At 51.5% G+C, this 26,056-nt stretch overlaps 1 protein-coding gene across 1 annotated transcript in view; it reads right to left on the bottom strand.

Moving 5' to 3' along the window:
• LOC308611327 (uncharacterized protein) overlaps positions 1-15,813 on the bottom strand; it is a gene marked incomplete at its 5' end in the record, with an annotated part of 33,617 nt that extends 17,804 nt beyond the window's left edge. The window contains 2 exons of the mRNA XM_081260153.1: positions 15,076-15,607; positions 15,718-15,813. Coding sequence (XP_081116279.1) covers positions 15,254-15,607; positions 15,718-15,813 — 450 coding nt within the window. The 3' untranslated portion in view covers positions 15,076-15,253. The remainder of the gene's footprint in view (positions 1-15,075; positions 15,608-15,717) is intronic.
• Between the last annotated feature and the right edge of the window lie 10,243 nt (positions 15,814-26,056).

Below are 26,056 nucleotides of genomic sequence, written 5' to 3'. Positions count from 1 at the left end.
GACACCTGGGACCACGGGGTGCTTTCAAAGCCTCTCCCCGCCCTTCCAGGTCTTGTCTGGTGGGGTTTTCAATATTAACGCCGCACAGATAAATAACACCCAGTGTCAGGATGAAGTGTTCTTACGTGCACAGGGTCAGATGGAGGGTTGAGGCCCCGAGCGTGGTCCAGTGTCACGGGAGTGGGGGCGGGGCGGGGGGCTGGCCGTGAAGAAACAAGAGGAGGAGGGGCAAGGCTCAGTACTGGATCCTGCTGACTACACACACCCACACACACCCACACACACACTTATAATCTTTAGCTGCCCCATGAACTTTTTGTGAACTGTTTAAAACTGGAGGTCTGTTGAACAAACAGCGGCGCCACTGCCAGCCATAATTTCATTGCAACGAGCTAAAGACTCTTAACTCTTCAGGTTCCAGGCCAAAGATGGACCTGAGCGGAAAGGGCCAAGGAGCCGGGGGCCCTGCCTGGTGTGAGGCCCTTCTCCAGAATGACAGCCCAAATCCTGGGCAGGAACACCCTCATCCTGGGCAAAGGCCGTACTGCGTACACCCCACCATCACTGAGAAACGGGCCCACCCCCCATCTCTCTGGGATGTAGAACTAACTAAGGGGATCTTGGGCACAAGGGACACACAGATAGGGTCAGAGACACCGCCACGCTCACCCCATTCCTCTTCTAGAAGCGGCTATTGAAATAGTTGGGGGTCTTTCTTACTTTCTTCTTCTTCTTTTTTTAACCTCCAAGGAAAAGTTCTTCAAAAGTGACTTCCCTCACCCTTGGCTGTGGGTCATGCTGCAGGGGGCAAATGACGTGATTTAGATGACAGACAGAGCAGGCGCTTTGCTGCTGTATATAAGAGGCTCATCTGCCCTTATTTCTCAACGACCCCCCCCCCTTTTCTTCCACAGGTGGGTGATGCTTCTGGAAGTGCCAAGATGTGTGAAGTCCATGAAAAGCACTTTACAAGCACCAACCTGTTTCCAGTGGGAGCTGCTAAGCTACACCTTGGCTCTGGGTTTTAACCCTTTTTTCCAGCAGTGGAGAGAAGGGGGCAAGGATGTGGGATAGGGATGAAGAGGGAAGGTGGCCAAGAGAAGGGGTCAGCCGGGGAGACGGAGGAGGGTCTGGTTTCTGAAGAACAGACCAGGAATTGTGGTGGCTGCCCGCTGAACACCCAGTTCTGGGAGAGACCCGGCTTGCAAAACGCAGACTCGCCGCGTGGTCTCCGGCTTTCGGTCTGGCCCTAGGGGCAAGCACAGGAGAGCTTGAGTCTCCCTCGACAGACTTGGGCAGTCATCTGGTCCGGGAGCCAAGAGTTATGATTAGCATCCGAGCTTGGCCTGGACGCTGGGGAGAAGAGCCTGATTGGCAGAAAGAGGTCAGAGGGACCAAGATTAGGAGCTGTCCCCCCAACCTCGGCATCCCTGAGTGAGGGCACCTTGGCCCTCTGTGAAAAGACACGAGGGGGCACACGGGTCCCCAGCTGTACCCACCACCGTTCTGCCGATTCCTGCTATGAAGACACCATTATGGAATGAGGAGAAGGAGAGAACGTTTGTTTTGTTTTTTTTCTTTAAAGGCGACTTCCCTTGGCAGGCAACAAACAGATTGCAAAGGAAGGAGCAGTGGCCGTGAGAGGCTGGCGTGAGCGCAGGGAGGAAGGCAGCACCAGGCCACTCCTGCCACCTCTCCTTTCTCTCCACCCCAGCTCCTCCTGGCACCGGGCCACTTTCCACTGCCTCCGCCCTTGAGGCGCTGATGGATTGGTTCAAGTCTGCACAGCACGCTTGTCAAGTGACAGCGACGGAATGGGAAGCAGCGCCACCAAACCATCCCAACTCCACTCCAATACTAACGGTGCCCCTTCCTAGGGCCTCACTCTCTAGGCACCCCATGCCGCATCAGGCACTTATCCAGTTAGTGACCAAGAACACCTGGACGGGTTTTGGGGAGCTTCTGGCTCAGAAGGCCGGGCAGACGGCAGGGCTCCCAGCCAGCATGCCATGTGCCACGGCCCTCCGTAGGCTGGGGACCTCTTCGGGGAAGGGGTGTCTCTCACTGCACGGGCATGGCTGGTTCTCTGTGGAGGACACGCGCGCGCGCGTGCGCAGTCACCACAGCCTCCCAGCTCCCACTCTCATCCATGGCGTGTCTCTGGGCAGGTGGCCGGACCTCTTCAACTTTGGCCCCCTCATCTGTAAATCTTTGGCACCGTGTTTTCCAGAGGATTAAACTGCACTATGGACTTGAGTTCTGCCTGGCAATAGCTGGTGCAGGCCACATCTAACCCATTAAACAGCATCTGACTCCACTAAACATTCTACGTAACAAACAAACCCCAGAATGGCTATATAGTTTCCTTGCGGCAGAGGGAAGGCTGAGGCAGGGACACAGAGGGGGCCAGGGAGGGGTGATCTTCTGCAGAGTGTGTGGCTTTCATGGAAGCCCCAAACTGATGGCACGGGAGCCCTTCCTGGGACTGCTCCAAGCGCAGACTGAGTCACAGACAGGCACTTCTCTACTGGCGTCAAGGAAGGGAGGGATGAAGAAGTTCCTATTTTAGCATTGGGGGCCGCGAGGAGGTGGGAGATGAGAAAAAGCGGTCCAGGGTGTGCAGCGTTGGGGCAAGTCCTCCTGGGATGTTTTCCCCAGTATGTGTAGCAGTGGGGAGAGGGGAACCCCAAGGATGCCCCCAGGTCGGGGGGAGGGTCGCAGGCTTCCTGGGGTGTGGCTGAAGGAGGTCGCCCGACTGGGTCCTGCAGCCGGGCATGGGTGCTGGGGGGGAGTGGGGGGTGGGAGGAGTGATCCAGCCTGTCCAGGCGCTGTCTCTTGGCACACTCCAAGTCATGGCTGTCGCCGCCTCCAGAGGCGTCCCCACTCACGACCCAAGTTTTGCATTAGTAACACAGCTGCGGAGCAGGAGTGCGGGTGTGACGGGGTGGGGGACGGGAAACTCACGTGGCTGGCCCTGACCTTTTGAGCAACCAGAACCTTCCCTGCCTCCTCCCAGGGCGCCAGGATAGCGCCGCGAGCCACTCGGGTCAGTCGGGAGTGAACTTGGCCGGCAGCGGCGGCGGCGAGTGGGGGAAGGGCGCCCCCTCCCCCGCCTCAGCCCTGAGCACGGATTGGTCGGCAACAAAGGGATTTTCTCTCCCACCACACACACCCGCGCTGCCGCAGGCTCCTCGCCCCTCCTCCGCCAGGTCCCCGCGCGGGGCCGACCCCGCACACGCACCCCCCGCCCGACCTTCCAGGACCCCCGGATCTCTCGGCTAGCCCGACCCCAGCTCACCCCGCCCGCGCGCTCCTCTGGGCTCCCCCTTCCCAGGCGCCTGCCGCTGAATCTCTGACAAAAAGCAACTTTGGGTGGGCGCACGGAGAACCCAGGATGTGCGGCGGCGCGCCCCAGGGGAGTGGGCACTGACTGGAGACCGCTCCAGCCCATCGTCCTGCGCTCCCTTCGGCCAGTCTGGAGTGTTCTCTCCGTGGACGCCTCCCCCACCTTCCCCGATTCAAAGATGCAAGCCAGGTGTAGCCAACTGTAAAAGGGGGCTCGGGGGCTTGGGGAGGGGGGCACCAGCAAGGATCGACCGGGAGAGCCGCTGCCAAACCGGGGCTGCCCGCCACACACCCCCTTCCCCCAAAACAGAGCCGTGGCCCCCCGTCAGTTCTTGGACCAACCTCAGACACTTCCCCTTCCCCCTTCCAACCCGCCCCCCCCCACGCCAGGCCTCGGCTTTTTGTTCCTTTCACTTTCTTTCACGGTTGTGCCACACACAACCACGCGTGTATGCAAGAGGGGGCCCCATTTGGAAGCTGGTGTCCCTCAACAGGAGGCAGCAGCCCAGGACAGGAAACCTCGGTTGAATGCAATTAATCGACCTTACTCCACTCCTCCCCGCCCACCCACCCTCCACACCCCCCCGGGTCTGGTCCCTACAGGCTGGGATCCCACTTGGAGTCTACACAACCTGGAAACAAATCCAGAATAAACGATCCATAGACCACGACTCTAGAGGGGGTGTCACTGCACTGCAGCCTCCATCAGGGCTTTGTAGAAATAAAGTGAACTCACTGCAAACTCCTCCCCCCACAAGGAACGCTATACCAGAAAGCTATTAACGACAGCTATCATTAGTACACACAGGAAGCACAAAGGAACTTTTTACGAATGAAAGATGCATAAAACACAGGGTCCTGTGATCTGCACCCGGCTTCCCTGCTGATTGTGTGCAGCCTGGGAGTCCTGGGAAGGCTGGGGGTGAGGGTCAGAGGAGGACGGGGGCGCCCACTTTCTTTACGAGGAACAATAGGAACCCCACGTCTGTTCATCTTGGAACCCGGAACACCCCCAAACAAAGCTGTGGGAAAACTGCGGTAGACGTGGGGGCCCGTGAATTTTTCTAGCTGTTCAGAGCTTAATTACTCCTCCTTGATCCGTGGGACCAGACACGACACCACCAAGGTTAAAATGCCCCAAACAACGCCGAGCAGATGTGAGCGAGCTGGCAGACGCGCAAATGAGGCCTGCCTCGGAGCACGATAACAAGAGACTAATACGTTGCATATCGTTGAAAGAAAATTACTTTTCTCTGATTTGCGTTTGCTTCGGGGGAAAAAAAAGCCAACCAGAGTCCCTCTTCACAAGCACGAGTCTTATCCTGGAAATGCAGCCCGGCTGCATTAAGAGAGCTGGAAGGAGGGAAAGACTGCCAGCGCTTTGGCGTTGCAGGCTTGTTTATCTTTCCCCTTTTCCTCCAAGGCGAAACTCGTTTTGCAAGCAACATTCCTACAGAAAATGGCACACGTCATAAAAAGAGACCAGTTTACAGAACTGGCACCGAAGTTCATGTATCATTCCAGAAGCATCTCCCAGCTCCCCACTAGGGAACCCAACTAGATGTAGAAGTCCACATTATAACCCAGAGAGTAGATCTGGGGGCAGGGTGGGGCGGAGGTGGACCCATAATTTGCAGATATCCTGCAAGCTGTACACTCAGGGGCCGAAGTCACACAGAAGGGCAGGATATAGAGTTAAGTCAGCTCTAAATGATCCTCCAAAGCCCGGGGGCCAGGGCTGCGGAAGCCTTCAACCTTGAGGTTGGGGGGAGTGGTGTTTACACCCAGCTTGCCCCAGGACAGCCCAGGGGCAGGCCCATCTTCTGGACCATCCTGAGCCCCGCCAGCTTGGACCGGCCCAGCGGGGTATTGCTGCCACCCACCAACTGTTCTCCCTCCCACCCTGGCGCCTCCCCGCAGTGCCTGGCAGAGGACCAGGAACTCAGAGAAGGCCGGGCTCTGGGCATTTAGTTGATTAAGTCACAGAGTGGGTGGCGCTGTGGGCAGACCTCAAGACAGCACCGTTGGTCCTGCAGCTGAAAGGCAAGCGCGCTCTTAAAAACCGGGAAGGCAAAGGGAGGCGGGTGATCAAAAGCCGACTTGCACCCCTCCCCACCCCCATTCACCCCCCTTCGGGTCCTGAACCTACACACTTGTGTTTCCAATCCAGGAAACAGGGCCGAGGGCATAGAACACAGCGGCCGCCCGTCTCTTGAACTTGTCTGAATAACAGGGCCATTTCAGAGGAAGAACAACGGCCTTCAGAGCCTCTGCAATTTCCAGAAAGCCTTCAGTTAATAATACATTCTTTCCAACAGGCTTGCTTTAGGGCGGAAAGTTATTTTCCCAAATCTTAACAACCCGGTCACAAGCCACTGAGGCCCCAGGTCAACAGATCCCGGCCAAACCCCTCCAGACAGTTGACACTCATGACCCCGCAGGCCCTCTCCTGCCACCTCTGCCTAACAAGTTCCCTAAACCACAACACACCAACCAGCGCGCACGTCCACCACGATCCCAGGAGCCAGAAAGATGCATGTCGCGGGGTGCGGGGGGGGCGGGTGCCGCCGCCCAGGGCTCTCTCGCAGCGCATCCGAGGGCTCCCGGGCCAGCAAGGGGCGGCCACCTCTGCAGCTCTCCGCGGGCCTGCATAGTGCGCGCTTTGTGTGAGCGCCGAGGAGGCACAGCGCTGCTCGTGCACCAACAGCTGTCACATTATTTGCACTCGCTGTAAACAGCCTTCACATTCCCCCCTTACCACACAGTTAAAGCCAGACTAACAATCCAGTTAGAGATCAAACCAACAACAGCAGCATTGTGTCTGCCTTCGCACCAAGCCCAGCAGCTGGCAGGTTTCTCCGGAACAAGAGACCCCCCTCCCCCCACCCCTCCAGGCTCCAGCCAAGGCTAGCCGAGGCAGCAATGCGTGTGTCGCTGCTGATTGTTAAAGCAAGAGAACACAGCCATTTCGCGCAGAGTTCTGTGCGGTTCATCAGCTCTCCCAGAGTTTCCTCCTCCCAGGCCCCCTCCCCCATTTCCTCAGCTGGGAATAAAGGTTGTTCAGACTCCCAGGGTCGGTTTCTCTGCTCAGCAAAGTGTGGGTCGGCCTGCCCCGGCCAGGCCTGGGGTCCTGCAGCCCTCTCTACCGTGGTCCCAGAGGCTAGGCAGCCCGGCACTTTCTGCAGCCCAAAGCCTCGTGCGTTTCGGAAAACCGTCCAACTCCCTGAATCCTTCCTGGTCGCCCCACTGACCAAAATGTCTCCTTTTATGATTTTTGGTTAAGTCGAACATTTCCATAATCGTCATTATTAGCGCAAATTACATGCCTGATCGGTCCTTAAATAGATTTTAATTAAATAATCATACAAGGCTCATTTTATGACTTAAGAAAGGCATTAGTTTTCGTTATAAACTTTCCACCAGGATATAGAATAATGATAGCAGACAAATACTTATTCTTTGAAAAGCACCAATAACTGATGGGCAGAGTGTTGGGAAAGAAGACCCTGCTTCACACCTTCTGGAATCCAAGTGGAGACTAGACAGACCACATCTGCACAACTTTCCTCCGGAAAAGGGAGAGGGGATTTCTTCCTCCAAAGCATTACTTTTGTCTTCTCTTTGGGGCCAGGAGAAAGGAACCCCAAATGTTCCTTTTCCTTGCCCATCTGAAGAGATCTCTCCAGCTTAGAAGTCTCTTCTAGAGACCACTCCTCGCCACCCCCATCTGTTTTCCACCCCTCAGTCTGCTGAGAGCCGTGGTGGAAAGCAGGCAGGCTGTGCTTGTTAAATGCTGTGTAAAATGCTGTTAATAAAATAATAAATACAAAGGATGGAGGCTGCTGGTTCCATGGGTGTTTTGACTGGAAATGCCTTGGCACTTGTCATGTGTTTATGGGAGGGCAGACAACTCTAGGATTTACATAGTTTGGACATCTCTGTACTTCATTTATTCTTTCCTAGTTGACGTAGGCCTAGAGCTATTTCAAGTTTGCATTTGTACAGAACTGTTAAATGCCTAAGAGTTTCTCCAATTAAACCAAGTTTTAAATCAGACCCAAGGCTGGAACGTACTCTCGGGCTCGCCCCACTCCACCCCTCTGCCTCTGTGGCTGGAGAAAACAAACAGACACTCAACAACGATCCCCTGTCCTTGCTCTCCCCACCTTCACCACCCCCACCCCCGGGGGGGGCACCTAGGGCAAAGGTTAAGGTGTCTTCAGATTACAGGCAAGGCCCTGGCTACACACACTGGAAAGCACTGCAGTTGGGCGCATCCTGCGCATACTCGAACCTCTAAAATAGTGAGCTAAGATGGGGGGAAAACTGCTGGCCTGGTAAAACCCACTGTTCACAAAACAATGTCAGCAAAGGCTGAAAGGCATTCTTTAGAGAGGTACCAGGGACTCATGCCTACTGAAGCTCTTTCAGCACAAAGGCTTTTAGGGGAAGAAGGGAAAAGGGGGATGGGGTGGGGGAGGAGAGAAAGGGAGCGCTCCTGTTTCAGAGCAGGCATCCCCAGAGAGTCAAGAACCAAGTGTAGCTTCAATCAAACGCTGACTTCCCCTCTGGGAGTCTAGTAGGAAACCTGATCACAGTAGCTCACTACCGGCCTGGATCCATACAGGTCTGGTTTTCTTCTCATGCTAGTAATTTTTTTAAATACATATCGATAGAAAAGAAGCAATCCCTGACAGACTTTTATTGAAAACCACACTGAGACCTCATAACATCCAGACTTAATCCCTATCAGACAAACCACAGCACCTCTGGCCCCTGCAGTGGGCCAGACCCTTTCACCTCTTCCCACCAGGTCTCTCCCCTCCAGCCGCTGCTGTTCCCTCTCCCCGAAAGAATGACGGGAGGACTTGCCAAAGAGCACCTAGATACCGGTTCTGGAATCAATTCCTAACCATATAAATGATCCCACTTAGGGGGAGAAAAAAAAAATCCCAGCCTTTTCATATGGATTCCTTTAAAGCCCAGAATGCAAAGAACTGTAACAAAGGGAAAGAGGAACCCACGGAGGCAGACCTGGAGGAATAGCCTCAGGAATACCCTTGGAGGGGAGCTTAACCTGCAGGTTGGCCCCCAGACACTGGCCTACGCAGGTCTTGCGGCGGGGGGGGGGGGGCTCGGGCATCTCAGGGGCAGCAGGGGATGGAGAAGCAACCTATAGGAATCTGACCAGTCATTCAAAGCAATTACTAATCCTCCGGGCCTACTATGTGCCAAGTATTCTTCGATCCTAAAGGTGGAAAATTATTCCCAGTCTTACAAATGAAGAAACTTACTGAGGCTCAGAGGCCATAAATAACCTGCCCCCAAGGTCACACAGCTAGTAAAAATGGGCCACGGTCAAACTCAGTCCTGGAGTTGAGGAGAGGAGCCAATTATTGGTCAAATTGTGCCATCCAGAATCCACAAGAAGTTCGGAAGCCTTCCTTGGCCCTTGTACTCCAATACAGAGTAAAAGGATAGCACTTAACACCTATGAAATTCGGTCCACAAGGAGCCCGCACCCTAGTTTCTCCTACACCCAGAAATCTCTTGGTCCATGTGAAGTCTTTCGAAATTTCTGCCAACATCCTACCCATCTCCCTACACTGGAACACCCTGGTGTGAGGCCAGGGGTTCCCAACAAGGCTCCACTTTCCCCTCCTCCAGGAGCCCAGAACAGGCAGTGGGAGGTGGGTGCTACTCTTAGGTCTCTATAAAAAGTGCTGACACCTGGAACTAGAAGAAGGCTTGCCACATAAAGCAATAAATCAAATTATCTAGACAGAGCAAAAGCCCTTTGGAAAGACTGCCTACATCTACCTTTCCTAGGACTTGAATGAAAAACTCAGGGACCAAAGTGGGCTGGGGAGGCAACTGAGGGGGAAGCGGCTTGCAAGATGCTGGACCCTCCTGGACTCCTGGGGGTCCCCCCAAAAAGCCAAGTCCCGAGACAAGCCGGAGGTTGGGGTTATCTCTCCTCTCCCCAACTTCTCATCCCAGCAGCACAGGGTCAGCGCTCAACATCCCCTCCCCACCCCATCTTCAATTTCCTGGTCTGCCCCGGGCTTTCAGAAGCTCCGGGAACCATCCACACCCGATGCCACAGACGCCACAGGCTCCACGACCGAGGGCCGTCTCCAGCTCAGCTCGGTGGGAAGGGGAACGGGCAGGAGCGCCGGACACTCAGCCGCCCCTGCGGCTTCCCGGCCCCGGGCGGGTGGCTCCTCCAGTGGCCGAGGCTCCGGATGTGTGAAATGGCTCCAGGAGCGCCTGGGGCAGGCCAGGGCCTCCGCAGCGGGAGGGACCGAGGCGATGGCGGAGCCGGGTCCTCACCCCTCTAGTCAGCCAAACACGCCCCGGCGGCCCGGCAGCCCCTGGCTCGCAGCCAGTGGCTTTCTCTCTTTTTTAAACTTTCCGGCCTTGGCCATCACCACCGATTGGGACAGGATTTCCAGCCCCCGCCTTCCCGCCTCCACACCCTCCGTGCAGGCCCTTCCAACCTCCAGGGAGGTGACCCCCGCCCCCGGGCACCGTGAGTCCCTGGCCCCGGCAGACCCTCCCCCGCCCCCGCCACTTGGGCCACCTGGAGCGAGCCGCTTCCCAAAGCGATCGGCGTGCGGCCGAGTCTGGGGCTGCTGCTGCGTCCGGGGAGGAACTCCCGCAGCCTCCAAAGGTCCAGGCCTGCCCGCAGCGGCATGCAGAACCGCCCCCTACTCTCGCTCTCTTCGAAAGACCAGACGCGGGGGGAGGGGGGGCGGGGGAAGTTTAAGGCCTGTCTTTAAAAAAAAATTTAACTCTTCAGATGCAAGAATTTGGGTGCTCTTGGCACGGTTATGAGCGCTCGGGTAGAACAATAGAAATGGGGGGTGCCGGAAATGGTGCAGGAAGACCCCTATAACCCTATAAACCTCTCCTCCCCCCTCGCAGTTACTATTAGCATTAAAAGATCCCAGTGCCTTCAATGCAATAGTGCCTGTTTATAACTTTTCCCTGCTGGGTCCCCATACCCTATACAAGCCCCCTCCTCACGTTTTGAAATCACCAGGGCAAAGATCGCTCCCAAATCTGTGACCTCCCGGAGCTCTTGGGCCTCTCACCTGCTCTTGCCCCTGGCACCCTGACCTGACTCACCCTCTTCCCCCCAGTAGTTCCTCTGGTTTGCACCTAGACAAGAAATTTAGTTTCATTTAGCTTCCGGTCTTTAATTTTAGCAGGTCTCCTTTTTGCATGCAAATCAATATGGCAATTACCATCTAAAAGCTCGCCCAGCCCCGGGTCAATGTAAATTGATCATTGTCCGCCTTCCACAAAATAACACCGGGAGTCTGTGATGCATAATGAGATTATACTGGAAACTGTCTTTTAGATCAAATTCTATTTTATGCTGTCAGGATCTTCTCCTAGCGGACTTCCCCGCTAGTCTAATCACGGGGCGCCAGAGCCCATGGGTGCTGAGGGGCGATGGCTGGCCGGGGAGACATGGTTCTAAGAAATAACAAAGTGCGGGGACGCGCCCCCCCCCATTTCCAACACCCTCGACTAGGGGCCGGCGGAAATGAGCCTGCGCTGGGAAAGGGGGCCTTCTACAGAAACGTTGCGGGGGGGGAAAGTTCGTTGGTTAATTCCCATCCAACAGAAAGTCAGCTATCCCTTCCGGAGGAACACATGGGGGGCAACCAGCGAAAGCCGTCGGGCCGGGCTGGAGGTTGGGAGACGTCCACGGCCAAGTGCTCGGGGCACAGGCGGCTTGGCTGCCACGGGGGTGGCCTGAGAAGACCTTCCACTCCTGCCCCGGCTGCTTCTCAAGCCAGCGCCACCATCTAGGCCCCGGCAGCGCAGCCAGCCTTGCAAACAGACGGAATCCTGCCGGCCGTACACTCGGGCGAGGCAGCCCGGTCGGGCCGGGCTCCTCCAGCCAGGAGAAGGTCCTCCCGCCCCCGCGCGGCCCCCGGGGCACGGGTGTGACCCTGGAGCTTAACAAAGGGCCTTCAGAGCTCCTCGGGCGGGCGGGGGAGCGGTGGGGCCAGCGGGGAGAGGGGCGGTACGGCGGCCCAAGTGAGGCCCCCCGCCCCGCCGGGCTGGGTCTGCCGGGCCCGCCGCCCTCGAGGAAACCACCGAGGTGGCATTGCCGGGGCTGCTGGGCACTCCCGAGGACCGTCCTGGGGTTCGGGCGGCTCGGAGGCCGGCGAGCCTCCTGCCCAGCCCCGCGGGCCCGGCTGTCATGCCCGACCCAGCGCGGGCTCCACCCGAGTGCGGTCTTCCCAATAAAAGCTGGAATTCCCGGCTGGGCTCAGACAAAGAGGGACCGTGGCAAATCGACGCCGCGGGCAAATCAAACCCAAGCCGAGTTTACGCGCGCGTCTGGGGTCACAGAGGCGCCTGCTAATCCTCCCTACGCTGGCCGTCCCCGCACGGTCTCCTCAAGGGGGGAAAAAAAAGGGAAAGAAAGCATACCTCCCCCCTTGATTCCGCCCAGAGGCCGAGCTTCGCACTTCTTTCGGTTCAGTCTCTCTCAGTTCACTAGGCCCTGCGCCACCTTAGCAAACAGGGCTTAGAGGAGCGCAACATCCCTTGCTTCCGACCCAGAATGCAAAGCTACTCCTCTTTTTCCTCCACCATCCATCCTCTCAGGGTCCAGAACTCAAAAATCTTTCAGAAATCCTCCTACCTGCTCAAGACATACTCTCTTCCCCACTCTAGATGCGAAGAAACTATAACCAGAAGCAATCTTAGTAACCAAGGGCCATCCACCCTTAGCTAGGCACCGTCGCCCTCAGTTTCCCTCTAGCCGAAGACACAGTATTTCCCAGTGAATGAGTGTGCGAATGTGGTCGTGTGGCCCACACTTCCGTGCCCTGCTCTGTCTCACCGGGCAGGAAAATCTTCATCAGGCATTGAGGAGTTTTTGTCATTCAGCCTGTGTATCTAAGCATGGATGTATGCATGTGAATGCTTTTTGTGTTTCCAAGTGACCCTCTTCACACCTTTAAATGGGCTTTTGTCTCTCGAAGGAACTTACAGAAATTCTGCTCCAGTTTCCAGCTCAACAAACTCTGGGATTTTCTCCTAGAATCTCGCTCTAGGTCTCAGTATTTGCATACCCATGTTTACATTCCTCGCGGCCAGTTCTTTCTCTCTTCTGTATCTCTTGTTCCATGTGGGCACCAGAGCCCAAGTGTCTTGATTTGTCTCAGCACATGTCATTCAGGCGCACATCTTAATCTGTGCATTCCTGTCTAATACGTACACCTCCCCACGACTTACATTCTTGCTTTGCCTATAATGGGGCTCGTTCCCAGACCAATATGGGTTTGCAGTTTAATGTAACTAGAGGATCCCCTAAGACTCCAAACCCTAAAAGGAAGAGGAGGGGGAAGGAGAGAGGAGTGTGACTAATGATTCATTTCTCTATAGGGTAACCCACCCACCAATTTCTACCTCAGGGAAAGAACGAGACCAATGCCTGCGGAGTTGTATTAAATTTTTAGACCCATTCAATGTTGACCCCATGGATGTGTATACAAATGATCGATCTTGTACACATCACTGTCCAACTCCTGTTTGGAGGCTGCCTCCCTGCACATATCTTATTTGAACTCTCCACAAGTTCATGGTTAAAAGTGTTTTTATTTACATAGACAACTCAAGGACCCCTTTGCTCTCTCCGACGCATACCTGTATGCACTGGCCAGGCATTTCAGGCTTGGGTCTTTGGTAGGCAACACTCTCGGTCAGAGGCCCCACTGACTAAAGCTCTGAGCAGACCTTCACATACTGGGCCGCTAGGAACGGTAAGGTCTAACCTCTGCATCTCCCCAACTCAGTTCCTTAAGTGAGGGTGCCCACCGTGTGTGTTCACACCTTCCCCATTGAGAAGTATCGGGTCAAATTAGATCACCTAGCAGCTGCGTTTGGTTCGTCGAAGAATCGAGCCCAATGTACCAGGATGTGAGACTGCATACACAGAAGAGAAAGGAAAACCCTAAGCCCAGACTCCCGCCTCCTCTCCCCAGGGGGCTACTTTGCCTCCAGGAATTTCTACTACACTCCCCACCCCCACTCTCCCTATCGTCTTTAAAGGGTTAAGAGAAACCCTCGCAGCCTTCCCTCCACCCTGGTCGCTGGGCCCGAAGGCTCGCTCGCTCACGGGAGTCTGCCGCCGCCTCCGCGGCCCGCCCCCCGCTTCCCGTCCTTCAGCCGGGAGGGAGCCTGCATGCCTGTCTAGACCCATCTATCACAGGCACACCAACAACACCCGCGAGAGCGCGGAGACCCTACCCAGGACCCCCTGCCCGCACGGTTCCCGGCGGACAGAACGCTGGAGCGTGACCGCGCCTGCAGGGTCGGGGTGGGACTCTACGGGCTCGGGCTGCCCCGAGCGCACAGCGGGTCTGCCCCGGCCCCGGCCCACAGCGCTCCCGCCAGCCCGGCTGCCGGGGCACAGTCACAGCTCTGTGCGCTGGGCAGTCCTATTTTTATCTTGTCTAATCCCAAACTGGGCGGGGAGCACAGGCGTCGTGCTTAGAGAACAAGAGATAGGCGAGGGAGGCGGGGAGGAGCAGCCAGGCAGCGACGCGAGCGGGAGCGAGTTAAAGACACAGTCGAGGCGACCGAGAGCAGGAAGAAAGAGCGGGCTGTGCGGGCCTCGAGGCGCCGCACGCAACGCGCCGCCCGGCCAAGTTACACTCGCCTCCCGGTCGCCCCTCGCCGCCCATCCCTCCCCACTTCCCAGAGGCGCTCTCCGCAGCCCGGGCCGCGGGGCCCCGGCCTCTGTGGGAGGCACAGGCCCGGCCGGCCCTGCAAAGGGCTGGAGAGAATCGCTAATGAGCTGTGCGGCCCATTGATCCGGAGAACACTTCCTAATTAACTCTCAGTCACCTACTGGTGACAGCGCCTCAAAGGACAGCGCTGGGGCCGTCCGAGCCCCAACCCCGACCTGCCCGCGGAGCGCCTGGCGCCCGAACCCCGCGCGCGCGCCCCCCCCCTCCACTACCCCAGGCAATCCCGGTGAGTGGCGGCGTAAACCCGCACACTAAAGGCCAGCCTCGGGTTAAACCTGGACGGCATATTAATCACCGCCATCTCCCCCCTTCCTCCTCGCGGTGAAATCATGCCCAAAATAAACACGGGAACCAACACTGCAAAGCCCAGACCAGATAACAGGTCGGGGGTGGAGTGGGAAGGGTCGAGAAGCAAATGTATTTTCCAAGTGTCCACGTACAGGAGTCTCGGAGGCCGACAATTAAAATGACCTCCACACAAGCAATTCTGTTGGCCAAACCGAATCCAACACCTCGTAAGGATTGATTTCGGCCCGCGGTGTCCGTTTCCAGTGCCACAGGAAGTGTCAGATGGCTACAAATACCCAAGTCTGTCTGCGTTCACCACCCACCACCTTCTGGGGTGGGCCATTTCCTCCTCGTTTTTATTCCCAAGTCATTTTAAGGATTTTTCTCCAGAGACTACCCCTAGAATCAAATACCACTACCCCTCCTCTGGCCTTCTCTCAAAAAAGAAACAAACAAACAAAAAAACCCAGCTAAAACCCTGAGCTGTCTACTCTAGACACAAGAGGCTGTACGAATACCTATTTGAAGCGCGCTGGTTTCTTTTTTTAAGGTTTGTGTTTAAATACACATAACCCTCCCCCCTCCTTCGCTCTTCCATCCCCGCAACCCCCCAACCCTTTAGACGCCGGCGGCGCGCGCCCTCGTGCGCGCGGGCACTCACAGCCTCTGGCTGGAGATCGCGGACTTTCTGGAAAAGATTCATTAACTGCAAATTAAGCCTCGCCCCGGCTTCGGCCTACACGCGGCCAGGCTCAGCCGTCTCAGGGACCCGGGGACGTGCCCACTCGAGAGTGCAGGCGGCGGGAAGCCCGTCGGGACCACGCGTGCCTCGAGCCGCCCTACTCCGCACACGGCGCCCCGGGGCTTGCTTGGTCAACAGCAGGAGCACGTCGCCGCCGCCCCGAGCCCCCTAGTTGGCGGAGGCTCTGCAGCGCAGCCGCCCACCTGCTCCGAGCGCGGGCCCCGCGGCGCAGCGGCGCCTCGCTCTCCCCGCCTCGGCCGAGGATCGCGCCCGGGTGCGCAAGTTCCTCTTCGCCCTCAGCCTCTGCGCCGCACGCCCTCCGAGTGGGACCAACTTCCTCCGGCCGCAGACTCGCACACGCCCTACAGGGCTTTCCACCAGACTCCACGCTACCCAGAGGAGGACCCAGGTCTCGCCCCCGCGCCCGCCGCCGCCCCCGCCCCCGCACGATCTACCCCAACCCCTGGGGGTAGATCTTAAACTTAAAACCAACCCCACGACGTCGCGGGGAAGGTGCGGGTGGACCAGGGTGGCAGATTAAAATTTTTAAAGAACATTTACAAAACAAAGCGTCTGACCTGACTGGCTGGTGGGCGGGCGGGCCTTGTCGGAACCCCTCGCTCTGCTCGATTTCCTAGTATTTTTTTTTAAATCCATGTGATTCACGCTTTGGAGCAATCCAAAACAAAAAACAAAAAACCGGGATTCCCCTCCCGAGTCGCGCGGCAGCGGCGGCAGGTCGAGCTCGGCTCGGCCCGGGGCGCCCGCCACACACACCCTCGCGCACGCACACGCCGTCTTTCCACGAGCAAGAACGAGCTGCCCCCGGAGAGGTGAGACGAGGCAGCGGCGGCTGGAGGTTTTTACAGTTCTTTCCCGAGTCGAAAAAGAAAGCAGACGGGAACCCGCCGCCCTCCCCTTCCTGCTAGCGAGCTAACGCCGAGCCGAGCTTCCCAGCTTCCAGCCCAGCTCACCCCCCCGCCCGACTCGCGGCACTCAGCGACGACCGCGCTCCCGCGCACACAGACACACACTGCCTGCAAACTTCCAATCCGCGAACTCCCTGCTCTCCTCTCAGCCCCCAGCGGGGCGGCAGCCCCCCCACCCCCGCCGCGCCCCTCCCTCCCCGAAGCCCACGCCGGGCCGCTTAGGTTGGCTGCATTTTTAATAACTTACAGCTAGGAAATAAAAACGAAAGCGAGCAAAGCAGCCAAAGTGAAGCGCGAGGCACAAGCTTCGAGGGGTACGCCAGAGAGTCAGAGGAGCCACCCGCCGCTAGTCTGGGCCCCGAGGGAGGGGGCCGACTGCAGCCCGCCGCACGCACGCCCGCCAGCCCGCGCGGCCTCCGCGGGGAAAGGTGTTCCGGGCACTGACCTGAAATCCCCAGCCGGGGAGTAAGCAGGGAGCCTGCGATCCGGCGCTTTGAAGTTTTCCCCGGAGCAGAGTCGAGGTGGCGAGGAGGAGCGACGGGAGGTGGGGTGGGTGGGGAGAGGTGTGCGGGGTTGGAGGAAAGTGGGGTGGCGACGTTGGCGATGGGAGAAGGGGCCGGGCCGGGGAAGCGCGGCGAACAGCAAAGTTTGCCGTCCCCCGCTGCCCGCAACCCGCTCGCGGCGCCGCGCTCGCTCGCCTCCCTCGCCGTCTGCTGCCAGCCGGCTGCCCTCGGGGTCGGCCACGCCGAGGGGTGGGCTCTGGGCCGGGTGGGGGCGGGGGCGGGCTCAAAGCCTCCGGGCAGGTGGCGACAGCCCCGCGCGATCCTCCGGGCTCCGGCGGCTGGGCCGGGCTCAGCAGCTCTCGCGTCGCCGCTGCTGCCGCCCGCGCTCGGGCAGGAGCCCCAGCGCCATGCTGACGATTAGCCGCGAGCGCCCGCTCGGGCTGGGTGTGTATGTGTGTGTGAGTGTGTTGGCCAAGTCTTCCCTGCGCGGCGACAGCGCGGCTTGGGCTCACCGCCCGGCAGCTCGCGGGCTCCCCCTCCGCCGCCGCTGCCGCCTCGCTCCCGCTCTCGGTCGCGGTCTGGGCTCCGGCGCGTCTTCCCCGCTGCCGCCGAGCTCGGTCCGCGTTCAGCAAGGAGCGTAGCTCTGCCTCCCCTCGCCGCTGGGAGCCCAGGCTCCGTCTGCCGCCGCACGCCGCGATCCCAACGCGTCCCCCCTCCCTGGTTCCCTCCTCTTCCTCCTCCCCCTCCCTCCGCCCTCTCGCCCGCCCGCCCGGCCTCCCTCCCTCCCAGCAGCCGCCTCCCCTCCCCCCGCAGGCGCAGCGCTCGGGCGACAGCCAGCCGCCCACCCGCCGCCGCCTACTCCAGCTGTCGCAAGTTTGAGCTCCCCCAGCCTCCGCTCAGCCTCCGCTCAGCCTCCGCTCACCCTCCGTTGCAGCGCCTGGGCGGTGGGGTGTCGGAGCGGTGATTCCCCAAAAAGGTTTGCCCGAGTTTCCCCAGCCGATTCCCGGCGCGTTTCGCCTATCTGGGTTCGAACCCCAGACCACTTGGGTGGCGTCCCCCTCGCCCCTTGTCCTCCCCTCCCCAGCTTGGACCGAGTTTCCTTCCTCCTTTCCATACTTCCTTTCTATTTCCTTTTTTTTCTTTTAGATTCACTTTAGAAGAAATTTTACATCTTCTTAAAACATAGTTCCTTTAGCTTTCTCTTTTATAGGCTAAATCGTCAACATTCAATTTTCTTCATCATTTATATTCGCCAATAAAATACTACTTTTTATGGATTCTCATTTATAGCTCTTTGTGTTATACAGAGTTAGATATTATTAACATATCTTATTTTACATGATTAGAGTATGAGAAAGAGGAGAACAAAAAGAAAAAAAATGTGTGATGTGATGTGTGTATGTGGGAGGGGGGAGATTTATCACACACACATACACACAAACATATTCATATCAAAATAAGGAAGAAGTACTCATAACTATTACAGCCTGCGTTTCTCCAGCTGATCACATGATCATAGCTGGTATGTATAACAAGCTTCTTCCACTACCATCCTGTACACCCTATACCCTCAGCAAGCACTCCTGTTGGTCATAGATTCTTGCCTGCTAAACTTACCCAAACCTTTATTCCTGAAGGAACTGGACCATAGCAGCCCAACCTGAATTATGATAGTTTTCCACTGACTTTAATCATAGGAAATGAAAGTATTAAAAGGCACCCTGGAGGATCTTTTGCATTCCATACAGACCCTCCTTTACCCACATTATTTGGTAGCAACCCAATTTCATCTTGATAGAAGGATCTCTCCAACTAGTGCAGAAACCCCAGTCTTTGCCTGTTAATTCAGAAGTCCCATCTGGCTAGGTCAAACTCTCAACTTCTATTTCAATGAAAGTATTGTCAGGTTCCCTGGCAGAAGCATTATTTTCCTTGGTACTAAGATCTCACTGGACTTAACATCATGGAGATGAGAAGCAAATATTTTGCTAGTGGATCACTTGCAGTGATAGTGGAGGAGCCTCTCCCATTTTCCTCCCTTGATTCCCTGACCCAGGAACTCTGACTGTGGGAGATATAGCACTATATGTGAAGGAATGGTGATCATACAGAACACTCTGGAGATATCACCTCAGCCCTGAAAGGTATTGCCATCTAGCTGGCACCATAACTGAGTCTCCCTTAGACCATTCCACCATTACATCTGTGGCTCTGTAAGGAAAACCATGGTTAGACTAATTAATTCCATGAGAATGGACCCATTGCCACATAACTATATCTCTGTATTTAAGCTGCAGGATATCAATGAGAGAGTATGAACGAATTAATAGAAAATGACTATCATGCAAAGACAAACAAGGGACTTTGTATCTCTTCTGAGGAAGGGATTCATCTGTTTTCAGTTGGACCTGGGATATTTGTACCATGTTAGGTGGAAGCACGACTTGGCTGTTTTCAATATTTGGAGATGAATACAGTTTAAGGAGATTTGCATGGGTTGACAAGGGGTGAGCTATGGTGGCCTTTTGATGTGGCCACTTGGCTAGGCCTTACCACACTTTCCAGCATTCCTTTTCTGTATGTCTCTGGGTAGGGTGGGATATAGCAGAGTTTCTTACAGGGGACTGGAGGGGAAGTGAAGCAGCAGTCATTTTATGTCCTCACTGGTCTGCTGGCTCATCTCATTGGTGAGAGACAGTGGCCAGGCCTGCCATTGCCCACCTTCCACTGGGCCTTCCTTCAGCTTCTTCTACTCTGGGACCAGTGTGGGTATTTAGTTCCATGAGGAAGGGGCTTGACTTCTGCAGGAAAACTACACAGTCAAGGTCAGAGGCAATAAGGGCTCACATAGGTTTCATTCTGTTTTCGTGGCCTCTAGCTTTTTTTTTTTTTTTTGGTGTATGGGTTCCGGATTGTTGCTACTTTACTTTACATCCATATTCTCTCCCTCGTGGCCTACTTTGTGACCCCCAAGCTCCAGGATCAGACACAGTCCTAAGAATTCAGCCTTACACAATTGTCTAGGTCAGACTGTTGCCTGTGTCTGATACTGGAGCTTGGAGTCCACAGGACAGGAAGTCAGGGAGAGAAGACAGACAGATGGGCCTCATTTCTTAGTAGTTCTGCTTCTTCTGGGGGACCTATACTGAAATATTCCCTTTGTATTCTGGAAACGAATATTAAGACATTCTTTCTTAGAAATATAGAAGAAAGAAATATGATGTCATTAACTTATCCTTAACTTTCCTAAAGATCCAGAATTATGCTGTGCCTTTTTCTTTGAAAGTCAGAAGTAGCATAACACCCTAAATGTTACTTATTTGCTAGCAATACTTAACAGAGAAAAAGAGGGATAACTTTGCAGTCAGGAGAAAGACAAACGGCTTGGAAAAGACACAAAATAATTGTCAGCTCCTGAAAAAGTCTTTTTTAAAAACGTTTTTCTCTTTTTAAAACGGTAATAACTTCCCACCACAGAGAGGTGCTCTCACACTTACTTCTCCAATATTTGCAAAGCATTCAAGTCCTAAAATGTGCCAACATTTTTCAAACACAGGATTAAAAATAGAGTATTTTTGTTTAAAAATAATTATATGCCATAACATGGAAACAAATAATTCTGTAGTCTTTGGAAAACAATGGTTTGCCTGTGGATAAAGTCACCCTCCCGCCCTACCCTCAGCCATCATGTCAAAGGAACAATAACCTCCTAATGTGTTAAGTTCTCCATGCATTGTGTTTTAAAACAATGCTTTATGAGCACACCATTGGTGAGCTTTCGGCATTATCTCAGTATATGGTACATCTACAGAAATTTTTTATTTATACTCCTGTCCTTTTTTTTTTCCTAAGGTACTTGAAACATTTTGCTTTGTAGTAATTTTTACTTATTTATGTTAAATAATATCATCTTTTGTAAGCCGCTGGTGATTTTGCCTGAAAGGCTGACTGTTGATAAGAAACATTCTTCTCCTTTTATTTGGCTGAGTATTTTGTAACAGAGGAAACATGACACTGTGGTCAGGCATCAGGCTTCAGAGAAAACTACTAACTTCAAAGTCTAGCTCTGCTCCCAGCCTGCTCTGCAACCAACAGCATGCCTTAACCTCTCTGTGCCTTATTTCTTTTCATTGGAAAAACTAAGATGATAACAAAATATCTACTTCCAAGATTTGTTTTGTAGATTAAATAAGCTAGTTCATGTAAAGTCCTTCACATAGCACCTGGCAAATGCTCAATAGATATTACCCATAATAATATTGTCTTCTGTGCTTGCCAATAAACTATGAAACTATATGGATCTAAAGGACAAGGCTTATAATTAACCAAAAAGAAGGAGTAAAGACCTTAGTTAATAAAAGTAAAATAATGTATCTTTTAAATATAGAGATATTGCTTCTACACAGAAATATTGCTAAAATAATAAATGTCAGACAAATAGATGCACATAACTGTTTTATAACTAGCAGCTGGATCCTTAACTCTCTATAACTTTGAAATGGAGCTGCAAAGTACAATGCATTTCCCTCAGTAGTTTCTCCAGATTCCCTTTGAATTTGTGCAGGGTCGATTGATACATACAAGCACTATTTGATAAAACATATTTTTCAAAAAGTGAGAACAGCACGTAATTACCTCTACATGATATTTCTTTGGTAATTGCAGATAAATTGGTAAAAATATTTCAATTAGGCAAGCAGACTATTGATTGCAACTTACTAGGCTGTAAGAAAAAGTGATTTTTCTCTCAAGTTTTAATATAAGTACTTACTTGTTTTATTTACAACAAATACAAACCTTCTCATTTCAGCAGCTCAAAGTCTTCATGGAAAAATCACATGATTACTAATCCTCAAGACTGACTCTCTGTATTTTTTGCAAGTTTTCGCCTACTTATTATGTTCCTGCTGGGAAGTTCCTAAAAATTACATTTCCTATAACTGGGAGTATTACTAGTTCTTTCTATCAATCTATTTTTAAAGTGCAGAACCTTCAGAACGTTCTGAATATATTCTTTTTAGAAAGGAAAACAAGAAGGTCACAGATTCTTCTTTTTCCTTTAATATTTCTCAACCACACACTCACACACACATTCCCTTTATATCTTACAAATTCATGAGAAAGCTCATTCTGTTTGCAATTTTAATTTTTGCTTTTGTTGACATGCAGTCTTCCTTAATGGAACTTGATTATCCTTTTATACGGAAGGTAAGCTATGTACTATATTCATTTTAATTGAGGATGCACTGTTTGGAGATTACATCATCTGGTTATTTACATTTTTCCTTTCTTCCTTGAGTTGATCTCAAAGGAAACATGTGTGCATTTATAGTTCATGTATTACTGATAGCTATCCTGAGTATAACAGCATTTATACTCAGCTCTAGTTATAACTTGTTTCACCCAACCAAAACCACACTTTTCTACTGATTATAAGGTGTTAAATTCATCACAGATATCAAAGCGAGAGAGTACAGTGAGACTCAGTAAGCTTATGGAGGGGAGCTGGGGGTTTTATACTTAACTGAGGGAAACTTGATCATTGATGACACTGGTTTATGACAACGTCAGGATGGCATTAGGCAGCTCTGACGTGATAACTCCAGGGCACAATTTTTCACCTATTGGGAGGTAGTGTGAACATCTGAGCAGCTTAGCCAGTCAACTGTGTCTCCCTACAGCCATCATTCTTCCTCGAAAATCTAATGATTCTCTTAGTTCCATGGCAGAATCAGGTCACTCTAGGTAGTTCTATGTTATGTGAACAAAAGAATCACTGAGGATAGTAAAAACTAATTTTAATTTATCAAGGATCATACGTTAAGTATAATATTTTATAAATCATTTATTTTACTCTAAAATTAGTTGACAATTTTTTCCCCATAATTTGATTGGCACATTTGATAATTTGCACAGAAATGTACATGATAAGTGAACATAATGATGTTAAATAGTGGAAGATTGGAGCTGATGCAAAAAGAAAAGGTAATTAAATATATAGAAATTATAACATTATTCAAATTCCTACCCAATCTGCAATCTTTTCTCCAATTATATTTTTTCTGGAATATAGTCTTTTAAGCCAAAAGCACTTAGAATGGTCATTTTAGAGATTATGAGAGAGGAATTATAGCCCAGAGAAAACCTACATGCAATAGGTAGCTAGGGGCAGGCTTATTGAATGACATTATTCAGCCAACAAGTTGATACATCATCTTAAATCTGAAATTTTGAACAACTGCAGATAAAATGTCCTAAAACATACGAGGCAGGATGGTGTCTTCAGTTTCCCTCACTTACTTTATCTTTCTTTCCTTTTCTCACTCTTACAGGAAGAGAATCTCCCTTTAACTCATTATGGTTATGCTATAAAAGACTGAGTGATAAAAAAATAAGTTTATTTCAAAGGTGCCTCACTCTGAATCATCTGAATGACAGGAATCATTATACTGAAGAATGGGACTCACTGAGAGCATATATAAAGGAGCCTTATTTTTATCCTCCACTGTCCATTCCCCCTGTGCTGTGAGACTTGTTTTGCCTTTGCTTCCTTGGGTGAAAAGCAGTGCACATCCCATACCTGCCATGGTCACTTTCAGATAACAAGAATCCACCAGTAACTTCCAGTTCCACACACAGTCTCAGTTCAATAATTATTTTGTTCAATCCACTGTATTAATTTCAACATTATGAATTTCATTTAAAGTTGAAATTCCACCCATCCCCCATCAAGGGAGAAGTTTTCAATCCACACCAGTTGTTGGAGCGTGGCATGAAAGCTCTTACTAGATTAATAATGTTGTGTGTGCCTGGTAGATGCTTAAAGCTGACACTTTCTCTTATGGTGCGTGGGTTCTTCCGAGCCCACTGCCCCATCACTGGGAATTTCTCACACGTGGTTCCCTTTAGGGTTACCAAGAGCAACTCTATTCTGGATGGTTAGTTTTAGCCATTGCCTATATCTTGTCCTATGCAAACAGCCTACCCAATCCATTGCCAGGAAACCCTATAGAAATTTAGGTCTTATAATGTCAGTAATTTATTTAAAAATAACTCATCATCACATGTGTGACATTTATGGAATACATATTTGTATTATACCCTCTAGGTATTTGGTTGACACTTGAAATACTTTAATCAGGAATATTCACCCTAAGGGTAGTGAGTCAGCATTTGAAAATTAGGAACTTTCGATTTCTACTGAGAGAAATAAGGAACCCCTGGAAAAATCATAAAGAGGTAGATTTCAACTAAAAACGATTGAACTATCATTGCCTCAATCTGCAACAGAGGACTTGTTAAACAGCCTAAGGGAATTTACAAATATGTACGTATTTGCTAAACGGGTAGTGGTTGAGATATGTTTATTGACTAGCAAATTTGTACAGATACTTGGCCTTTGGACAAGTTCTAGAGAACTCAAGGTGTAACATTTTCCCAAGTGGGGGTTTTAGCCCAGGTGTTTATTCCTTCGGTGCCACCATGATATGAAGGAATCTGTCATCGTACTAGAGGAAAAGGTACTAAATGTAGAACTGAATACCGATGAACTTATGGGATATAGGACTGAATATGGCTGCAACAGTACAGCTCAGGACTGTCTGGGGTCTATTTGCCAATTCATTTTTCTATGAGTGATAGAATTTGGTCTAAGCCTTGCTTTCACTGTAACATCTCACCTGGTTGTGCGATTTTGAGAGAGGATAAGTACAGCGCTCATGTTGCTCTAATCATTGGAAGCCTCTAGCCTCCAGAGTGGCAGCGTGAAGAAACTGTCAGAAGGCTGATTTCAACTCAGACACCTCTGTCCTTGATCTGACCTAATACCACCTAGCTATCCAGTCTTTTGTTCCTTAGGAGGATATGAGTCAGACAAGAATACACTGTGCGCCTCAAGCTCAAGGGGGGGCCATGGTAAGCTATCTGAGTGGTCTTCTTAAACTTGTTATTTTTTCACATTATATGAAGAGGGAAGTACCTTCCACTTTGTTTCCTTGAGGACTGCGATTGGGACTCACAGCACTTCAAGAACTCTCCCTTAAAATCTTCTCTTAATCTCTAAATCCTGACACTTTTGTTGTCTCTATGTAGTTGAGAAGCTTTAGATTTAAAAAAAAAAAAAAGTTTGCTCTTTACTCCATTTCAAATAGTCGAATCACAATTCAACTTGGGATGTGGGAACAACTGGCATTTATTGTGCTACAGTCTCAGTCTGAGAAGGAAATAGTTCGATTTTGTTATCCTACTATGCATAATAAAATGTAACTTCTAGAAAAATATTTTCAGGTAAGTTTTTTTATTTTTTATTTTTTTATTTTTTTGCGGTACGCGGGCCTCTCACTGCTGTGGCCTCTCCCGTTGCGGAGCACAGGCTCCAGACGCGCAGGCTCAGCGGCCATGGCTCACGGGACCAGCCGCTCTGCGGCATGTGGGATCTTCCCGGACTGGGGCACGAACCCGTGTCCCCTGCATCGGCAGGTGGACTCCCAACCACTGCGCCACCAGGGAAGCCCTCAGGTAAGCTTTTTTTGATATTTCATCACATAATCTGTAGTGAACCAATAATTTTCAGGCTACCACTGGGCTATTTGCTACAGTAAAACAGTGATTTAATCTAGTAAACCAATTGATTATGCGAAAGTATAACTTAAAAATTATCTTACTTATACAAATATAAATGTAACTAAAAATTATTTCATTGTTGGGGGGGGCAGAGAGATAGTAGAGCTGGTTCAAAGAACATTTTAAGGCATTTATAAATAGTGGAATAAGAAATAATAAAAATAATACCATGAAAGACATGACACTAATTAAAATTCTCTGGGGCAATAAAATCATAAATTTGGGTTTATGTTGTTTTTTTTTCTTTTCTTTTTTGCTGGTGAGAAACCTGTAAACTAAGACGTGGCTTTACAGTGGTGTCTGGGCACTAATCAAATAGTAAAGAGCTAAATCTAACTCAAGTACATTTTCCTGGAGAATTACATAATCTTTGGGTGATTCTTTTAAGCAATGCCCCTGCATGACATTGAAAGGACATACCACATTCCCTTTGTCTTATTTGCAAATTGTGGATAATTTTTCCTAATAAAGGACAATATATGCCTCCTGATGTGATTATGTAAGCACTTTAACTGTTTTAGATAATTAAATGAGAAAATAATGATGGCCACTATGTATAACATGGTATAAAATACATATTTCATATTCCTCAATTTCTTTGGATCTCACTAACAACAATAAATTTGGAATAACTGGTTTTTAAGGTCATATCTGACACCAAGAGCCATTCGTTTATTTTTCTAACTGCTTGAACTGTTAGCAACTTTCAACACTGTGGCCTTTCTTTTCAAACAATCTCTTCTTGGTTTCACTGACAGCTCTTCATCCTGCTTTCTATCCTAAGTATCTGGTTATGTTCATCTTTGTACTCTTCTCAGCACTATTTATAGTGTTTTCTCATATTCT

The sequence above is a fragment of the Mesoplodon bidens genome, assembly GCF_964165515.1.
Source record: "Mesoplodon bidens genome assembly, contig: HAP1_SCAFFOLD_486, whole genome shotgun sequence".
Classification (NCBI taxonomy): domain Eukaryota; kingdom Metazoa; phylum Chordata; class Mammalia; order Artiodactyla; family Ziphiidae; genus Mesoplodon; species Mesoplodon bidens.
The sequence above is the reverse complement of the archived record's forward strand: the minus strand, read 5'-3'. Positions and strand labels throughout refer to the sequence as shown.